Source organism: Uloborus diversus, chromosome 1 (assembly GCF_026930045.1).
Source record: "Uloborus diversus isolate 005 chromosome 1, Udiv.v.3.1, whole genome shotgun sequence".
Classification (NCBI taxonomy): Eukaryota; Metazoa; Arthropoda; class Arachnida; order Araneae; family Uloboridae; genus Uloborus; species Uloborus diversus.
In genome coordinates, this window is record NC_072731.1 from 162,010,076 (window position 1) to 162,019,525 (window position 9,450).

Here is a 9,450-nt window from a genome sequence, read left to right on the forward strand (position 1 = left end):
TGATCATACGCAATTTGCCTCAGATAAAAGAATAGTTAACACATAAATAAATAATTGTATTGTTTTATTTAGCCTTTAGTTTCCAAACGGTCAATTTTAATGTCACAGTTTTGATTTCTGAGTGTTGTAATTTTCCTAGTACACAAGTCACATAGCTGCTTGAATTCGAACCAAAGTATCTTGTTATAGCATTCAAATGCAGGATAAGAAAAGGGGAAAAATGATGTACCTATTAAAATACTCAAATGCAAATCCTTTGCCTCCTGCAGCTTGTTCAGCAGAAATATTTTTTAAGGAAATTTGTAAAAAAATCGAAATTTAATAGATCCTGCTGTCATGAACATCTCATCCACGTTTTGTTTTTCATTTTAGCTATGCACATCAAACTGTTCTCTAACAGAATTCTGGCAATTTTGAAAAATATATTAGCTATTTCTTCTGCGTCAGTAGCACTGAGATGCTCCATAGTTTCAATGTTTCGGGTGAAAGTTTCTCAGTCTGAGCCGAGATCATCAACTACAGATTTTCCCATTTTAGATTTTCAACTAATGGAACTAATTTAAAACATTAGGTTCAATCAGAAATCATTTTTTTTTCTATTCAAAAAAAAAAAAAAAAAAAACTTTTCTTTCTTTCTGTAACAACATGTACGACAGGGGTTCGAGTACGGGAGTGATATCGTTCTGGCGTCAAAAAGAGGGAACATGGAATATCGAATGATTACGTGTTTATAAACAAAATTGTGTTTGTTCCATTTTTTTTCTCTTAGAAATTTTCAACTCCACCATGGAATCCCCCTGTAGTCCATCGAAACATAAACTAACTTTTTTTTTTATTTTTTTTTTTATAAATCTTGTAAATTACCTTTACCACCTTTTCGCTTTCCAACAGTCATTACTCTCATCAACGTCGATAAGTGGAAAAACGCGTGGAAGTATTTTGTTTCCTTAAAGAGGAATTCGTTTACTTTCTTCTTTCGAATCTTTCATTCAGTATTTTCTTTTTCTCTTTTTAAAATTTTTTTCTCAAATTCTAGGATGGTTCTCTGAAAACTACTGGGTTTTAGACACCGATTATAAAAAGTATTCGGTTGTGTATTCTTGCTTCAATTTCTTCCATCTTTGCAAAGCAGGTATAGTTAGTTTGATTTTACTCGTATTTATTTTCCACTTCTAAAGTTACAGCTGTTTAATTCATAAGCGTGTTTTGCGATAAAAGATATCGTTTGGGAGAAAAAAAAATCTACTAGAACTAAGAGTGCCTGCTTTTTCCAGAAAATCAACAACCATGTTATACCATCTGATCAATATTCTGCCAATTGAGGTTGCAAATTGTGTCACACTTGCCCTTTTAAGATTTTAAACGGGTTTTAAAAACAAAATAGGCCTCTCGCACTGCTTTAAAATATGAAGGAAAGAAAAAGAAAAAAAATATCTGATGTTATAGACTTTATAACAAATTCAGTTCCTCAAAATGTTATGCCTGATTTTTCAATAATTTTCAGCCGGTAAATCTGTACCTCAGACCAGACTAACGCAAGTCACATAATCGCTACATTACAAGAGAGAGGGAAAACGCTTGTCTGGTGCATACAAAGGATGAGACTGTTCTCTAATAACACTGGTAAATAACCACAAAGGTTTTTTTTAGAACTCATATGGCTCGATGCGGAATAGGACTCCACATACAGTGCACTAATAAACTGAAAATCACAATTTTTGAACTTGCACTAGTCTGGCTCTGAGTTACAAAAATGACTTTTCCATTAGTCATCAATTTTGTCTAATATTTAAGTGTACATTTTTACAAGAGGTGTTTTGTAATGTTTGCATTATATTGATTCATACGTTTATATGTAGGTTACTTAAGGTGCTGTTTTAGTAGGTACGGTACTGTTTTTACCTAAATAAAAATACAAAATCATTGTAAATGTTCCTACTTTTATTTGCAAAAATTTTGTGAAGTGCTCTCGGAACATCATATTGGGGATAGATATACATCCCGCCTCACCATTTACATTACCAAAAAAAAAAAAAAAAAAAAAAAAAAGAAAAAAAAAGAAAACATTAGCTCACTAGTTGAGGATTGAATATAGACAGAAAATGTTCTTTTTTTTAAATAAAATTATTATAGTTTTTGTATGCAGTCTTGCAATCCCTTGACGTAGCTACGTTTTATCGAATGCAAATAGTATTTTATCTATAGTTGAATTCATTTACTACTGAACGCTTTCATAATATCACATTGTAAATTATATTTCAAAACGTACGATTTCAATCGCGCGGTTATTTCATTTTAGTGATATTTTTATTCAATAAAGATATCGTTCGGAGTTATGTAACTAATCCGTTTCACGTTGTTCGACGTATCTGTGTTGTGCACTCAGTAGCGTAACTAGGGTTTGGCAGGAGTGGCTCTCGCCAGGGGCGCATCAAGCCAGAGGAGCGGCATTTCAACTGATTAAAAAAAAATTTAAGAGTTCTTTTTTTTTGATCATAGAATTTGAAAAATTCTTTATGAAAAATGAAAAAAAAAAAAAAAAAAAAAAAACTTACTAGAAAAAGAGCTAGAGACACACGCATAGCATTTACTGAGAAGGAACATTGGGCATCATTGAAAACAGTTCTAAAAAAGAAAATAAGAAAAAAAATTTACAATGCTTTCTCTTATTTGTTGAATCAACTAATCAAAATGTTCCGATTTTTTTTTTTTTGAGGTCAGAACGACCTCCGGTGACTTCCCATGTGGACGACCCTGGAGGGGAGAGGGGCGCCTTCTTTAGTTCGCCAGGGGCGCTAGCCCCAGAGTTACGCTACTGTGTGCACTTCCAGAAATACATTTCACGCTTGAGATATCTTCAGTTTTCCAAAAAGGTATAAACATGCGATAACGAATAATGTATCATGTTGTTGAAGACAATTCGAGTCATGTTGATTATTATTGCTAATACAGCAAAATCAAGAATTACTTCTCCATGCAGGCATTGTGATGCATTAAGTAGGTAACATTCGTTTCTTTAACATATCTGAAGTTTGTATTTACATTATTTTCTGTTACTAAAATCAATTTAATCAACGTCCTTTTGTTTTTTGTCTGTTTCGATGCTGTTCTGTACAGTGGCGGATCCAGACTCTCTTGTTGGGAGGGGCGATTCAGTAATGCATAACGGGGGGGGGGGGGTGTTGACTAATTAAAATAAAGTTTAGAAAAAGTTTAAGAAACGAAGCATGAAGTTTTTTTTTTCGAATAATGAAAATTGTTCAAATAGTTTGAAAGAAAGTTATAAGTGTTTGGAGTACCACACACACACACACACGCAAAAAAAAAAAAAAAAAAAAGAAAAAAAAAAAAGAATTTCTACTAATATTCTGGATTTATTATCCAAGTTAAACCCTTCAACTTTTGATTCGTTTGAAGACTCGTGAACTATTTTTAGAGCCATTTAGGTCCTCAATTGTACTTTTTTCCTAATAGAAGAAATTTTGCAGTATCAAGATATATATTAAATAATCTTTCTCTGACTATTGGACAAGAAAACAAAGGGACCTCCCAAAATCCCAGATCTGATTCCCATTCGAAGAAGATTTCGACTATTTGGTGTTTAATAAGAGAAAGGGAGGCTTGGAGATCCCATTCCGGAAAATTTTAGAAATTTGGGATATATTTTTGAAAAAACAATTGTTTGCTATCTTTGGTTTCTTGAACGTAAATGATGAGATTCAAGAATTCTCACACAGTTGTTTGCTTCAAAAACGCAATTTTAGACATCTTTAGTGAAGCTAAAAACCAGGGGGTTCGGGGGTTTTCCCCCGGAAAAAATTTCGGAATTTAAGTCCTAAAAACGCAATTGCAGGCCACTTTTGATGACTTAGCAAAAAATATGGGGGTTCAGAACTTTTCCCCTGAAACTTTTCGATGTAGGAGATCCAAAAATGCTGTTTTAGACAATTTTTGAATGATGTTGAAAGATGAAGAAAGAAGGAAATGGAGGCTCCTCAGCGAAAATGTTTCGAAATTGAAGTCCTGAAAACACAGTCGTAAGCCATCTTTTATGACGTAGGGGGAAGGAACTTTCTATCGGAAATCGTTCGAAACTGGAGCCTTGAAATGTGATGGTTGGCCATCTTTGGTAGCGTTAAGGGAAAGGACGGGGTCAGGAGCTATCCTTCAACTTTTCAATATTGAAGCTTCAAAAACGTAATGTTATTGGATCTTCATTGATGTTAGGGGAAGGGCTCGGGATTCGAGACTCTCCCCCAGAAATTTTTCAGAATCGAAGTTCTGAAAACGTAATTGAAGGACCTCATTAACGACGATTTCGAAAAAGTTTCAGATTCGCCGATATTTTCGAAATTGAAGCTCGAAAAATTCAAAATTTTGGCGATCTTCAATGACATTGGAAAGAGGCGGTTAAGGGACTCTCTCCTGAAATTTTTTTAAATTAAAGTCATAAAAATACAGTTGTAGGTGATTTTTTTTTGCAAAGCGTTGTTGGGAGACGGGGGAGGGGGAGAGGTTGGTGATTTGTTTCCTGAAATTTTTCGAATTTTCAAACTTTTTTTTTGGTGGGGGGGGGGAGGTGGCGATCGCCGCAATCGCCCACCCCTCCTGTGGATCCACCACTGGTTCTGTATAAAAAGGTCTAACATTTGGCTCGCAAAATTTACTTCCGCGTTAAACAGCTCTGATTTTGAAGTTGTTCTGCTCTACTTAACATAAAATGTGCTTTGAAAACGTCATTTGACTCTTCTTCAGTCAAATGTTCAAAACATAAATACGAGCAGTAGATATGGACGAATTTAAATTATGTATGGACGAATTTATTTTGTTCACTTTAGGAAGTAATATTTATATTTTTGAAGAATAGTAATGCTCCCATATGCACGGTTACATCGAAAATAAGTGCATCTTTAAATTCGTGATTCGAATAAATTATAGGAGGCGCTGAAGTCTCTGACTAACGGCGACTAAAAGAGGTAAAGCAAGACCGACATACTTACGCAGGATCTGACCTGGTCAATGAGATAGCTGCCTTGTCCAAGCAAAATTGAAATGTTTAACCACTTTGTTTAATTTCGTAAACCACTGCTAGGTGGCGCATTTAAGTTTAGAACTGCAAATAAACATCTTCTGTTTTAATTCAGCGAACTAAACGATAAGATAAAAATATTGGATGGAGAAACTGTTTTAACTGCAAGTTCAATAAATCGAAACAAAATAGAACGCTGTTAAGCAATAATTTGAGACAAAATAATGATAATTGACAATAACAAGCTAAGTATTTTCAGTAAGTTACCACCCTATAGCCAAGGCTAAGGCAGAAATGAATGAAATACACCACCAGCTGTCATTCAGCTGAGGACTGCAGTTTCGTGACTGAGCTGGCGGTGTATTTCATGAACAAGTTAAGTGTTTGATTCCACTTCGTAAAATTTTAAAGATGTTTAATCAATTGATTAAAACTAACGAAACCTCTTAACTAATATGAATATTGTTAGAGCTCATGTGTTTTTCTTTAAAATATTTTGTATAGAGTATCTCTGGATTATGTCAAGAACAACATACCTTGATGAAGTTACTCGAGCTGATATTTATAAGCAGATAGAGAGCCTGGGAATCGAGCCAAAGAGTTTAACAAGAACGGAACATACATGTCAAACAAATTACTTCATGGATAGACTATTTTCTCGAAAATAATAAATGATTTGTTTGATGTTGTCATACTTTTACGAAGTTTGAAAGCTCGACTTCGTACTAAACAAAATATTTCTTCATAATTACAATGAATATAAATAGTAGTTTTCGAGTTTACTAAAACAGATGCCAATCAATTTCAAAATTTAGGACCGAACCACATCTTTGCACATATATTTCTAACGTGATATGCCTTTCACAGCATTTTAAATATCAAACATATGGCTAAGCCAATCCTTTAACTTGCGCAATGATTGTTGCTGCCCGCGGGCCAGACGAAATCTTTTCGCGGACCGTAGGTTGGAGAACACTGATTTATGTGATACTTATTACTTACATCAAGCTAATCCATTGTTCTATTGTCTTTTAGTGTAGCGTTGCTTAAGTGGGGTTCTGCGGATTCCTAGGGTTCCGTGGAGACAACTCAAGGGTTCAGTTCGACGTGCGCTCTTTATTATCATATATAACGCTCAAATTATTCACTAAAACAATAGAAAGGACATCTTCTCGAAATTAGGGGAAGAAAGGAGTAACAACAGGCTCCACTTACTATTATACTCCAAAGTTTTTCTTTGAGGTGATACACAGGAAAAGTTGTACGGAAATTAAATGAAATTTGAGGAAGTCACGGGCATCCTGTTCAGACCTAGGCCATGTTTCTATCGTAGAAACAACACTAAAAAGTTTAAGCAAAGAAAAAAAAAAGAAATAAATTAATCCTTAATGTTTTGTATTCCTCGCAGCTCTCTCAAATTGTTCTAGCTCAATAATAGCTTTACTGCTCTGCGGTTTCAGCTAAAATGAGTCGGATTTATTATTTTCTTTTTTTTCGTGGCCAAACGTTTAAAATCCACCCACCAATGACAGATCAAGTTTACAAAAAGGTAATAATAAGTATATTTTCAAAATAAGACAGTAAGAAAGGCAGAAAAAACATTTCATAAAAATTTTGCATGTAATTCTTTTTTAGCTTAAAGAACAACCATGAAGCGAGTGTAAAAACAGAAAACATCGTTATTGACTTATATATAAGATCTCTTATATGAAACGTTGTTCATATAAGAAACTTACACAAGTTCGTGCGTTCAACAGTTTGGGGAACCGTAAAAACACCTAGTTTCAAAAAAATAGTTGAACTTAAACTTGCCTTCAGTTTACCCAATGGGCGAAATGCAGTACTATACCTATTTGTTTCCCAAAGTAATCATACAAGAATATTGTATTCCTGCTCGGCCAAAAACTTTAATGTTAGTTCCACGGTTCATAGCTAATGCTGCCAAAATTTACGCTGGCGAATTCCTTAATTAACACCTTAAATAAGAAGGGAAGGTGGTGTGACACTTGCGTAATGTTTCATCGATCGAATTTTGATTAGAAAACGTTTTGCTATTTTTACATTTCATGCAGCTTTACAAAATTTTTAAATAGTGGATTTATGTTTTGCTCAAAGTAATATTAAAAATCCGATAACTAAAAAAAAGAAAGGAAGATAGCAAATCAAATCATATTTTTATACAACTGAACATTTCATTGAAAAGCTATAAACAACTTTTTAAACTACATGGCGACTTAAATCACTAAACAGTTGCTTCTGCTTAGAAGCAAACTGCTTGGACAACACATTTTTTGCTTTGATAAAGGATTTACTATAACCTGGAAACGTATGAACTTTATAACGTTATTTTCCCCTAGTTTATGGCCACTTAATTATTTCGTGATGTTTAGTAATTAAAATAAATCATAAGCATGATTAGTACTAAATAATATAAAAACTATCGACAAAAGAGTAATTATTGAAAATTGAAGCTATAAATTCATATACTGTCCGCCTCTGGCAAGTTGAGCTCCACTGGCCGGCCGATTAAACGATTCCATTTGTTGAAATAGGTGTGAGGAAAAACGACGGAAGATCAAAAAGCTTAATGGTAGCCCAACTCTGCGCCTAACAGTTTCTCTTCTTACTGATTGCTCTCCCTTGAAAGAAATGGACTTGCTCAAGGCCATAGCTCAACTTCTCGGAGGCAGATAGTACTAAGTTTTGTATATTTGTAAACAGAAAAAATGCTATAAGTATTCAGGACATGGTTACTATTTAAGAGATCAAAAATATCCGGAAGGTGCTGTAGTTATAACTCAAGTAGGCTATTTTTGACTATTCATACTTTTTATCTGACAACTCTAGAAAAGCAGGAGCAAACAGAAGGCAATTTCTCAGCTTGATAAAATCAAATTCTTTTCGATTATCATCTTTAAATCCGACATTTTTCTAATTTGGACGTAAATCCAGACGGAGTCTTGAAATACAAACTGTCCGAACGAAAGCCGGACGCCTTGCAATCTTATCCATCAAAGCTCTTCACAGTTAGCTTTTTAGTTCAGTAGAATGGCCTAACTTCTCTGACCTCTCAGACATCAAACATGTTTGTCAATCTTGACATTTCTTTCGCTAGGCATTTTTTTTTCGCGTTGTTGATCCGTTAGCTCAAATTTTGAATAACATTTGATCTATACAACCTAACAAAAACTAAGATTTAGGAATATACATAAATTTATGAGACCATAAGAGTAAATGACCACAAATATAAAAGTTTTCAAAAGCAAAAAATTACTAATGACAGAAATAAGTAGAATCAGTGATGAATAATTCGTTGCATTTTGGTTTTCGTTGCATTCACTCTTAACGAAAACTGTTCTTTCATTTTGTGTCACCCAAAAAATTCAAATGAGGAAAAAGCTTCCTTGTGTGATAACCATTTTCTGCTTATAAAACATCCACTTATAAACCGCATGGTACTAAACTTTGAAGCCATATCCCCTACTTTAATAAGCCGAAAGAAGTAATCTATGCATTACTTACTGATTGTGAAAACATATAAAAAGCAATTTTTTTCTGGTAATACCAAGAAAAATGAAAAAAAAAAAACCACCTAAATTTTGAAATCTATTATTATAGTACTAAAATTGGCTTTCGCGACTGTGACATTGGCAGCATAATAAGTTCAAGACCATAAGTTCACGACCATTAAAACTGACATGAGTTACTTACGATCTTTGCATATCATAAAAAATGAGTCATCGAAATGAGCAGGAAAATTTTTGAAAGGGAAGGAAAAAGGAAATCCTTTTGGATAAGTGAGAAAAGGGAGAGCAAGCGCAGGGCAGCATGGTAGTTTGAGTCTGACTTTGTAAATGTAGTATGATTCAAAAGTCGCCAGTTATCAAGCTTGCAAAAAATATGAAAATTATAAAATGAGCATACGCCCAATGTCGTCATATTCTGTGTTTTAAGTTGACTCTTGATTTTGCGAACTATTAATATTCGAACACTCACGATTTTACAAACTGCTTACCAGTAACAAGTGACTTTCAATGAAACAATGCTATTCGATTTTATGAACTCTCGACTTCATAAACACTTCGTGATCCCAAGCAGGGCTTAAAATAATAAGTTTCATAATACAAAGTTTATGCATGCGTTTCTGTTTGTCCGCTGTCTCCTGGGCAGATGTAAAGACCGAGAAATATGAAACTTCGGGCACAGACACGCTATACTAATTAACTTACTGCAGTCAAGTGTCCATACTTGGGACACCTTTTAACTTTTACCTTTTGAAGAATATCAATCAGATGTTTTCAATTTGAACAAAGTATTTTATTTCTAGGAAAAACCTTAGTACTTTACCTCAGGACAAGGTACATTTATGTAGATATGTTCCTTAAAAAGTAAAACAGAAAATATTCATTATCCCAATTTAA

At 33.9% G+C, this 9,450-nt stretch overlaps 1 protein-coding gene across 1 annotated transcript in view; it reads left to right on the forward strand.

Moving 5' to 3' along the window:
- LOC129216687 (52 kDa repressor of the inhibitor of the protein kinase-like) overlaps positions 1–6,669 on the forward strand; it is a 42,593-nt gene extending 35,924 nt beyond the window's left edge. The window contains exons 5-6 of the mRNA XM_054850905.1: positions 1,037–1,132; positions 6,665–6,669. Of these exons, the coding sequence (XP_054706880.1) occupies positions 1,037–1,132; positions 6,665–6,669 (101 nt within the window). The remainder of the gene's footprint in view (positions 1–1,036; positions 1,133–6,664) is intronic.
- The last annotated feature ends 2,781 nt before the right edge of the window (positions 6,670–9,450 follow it).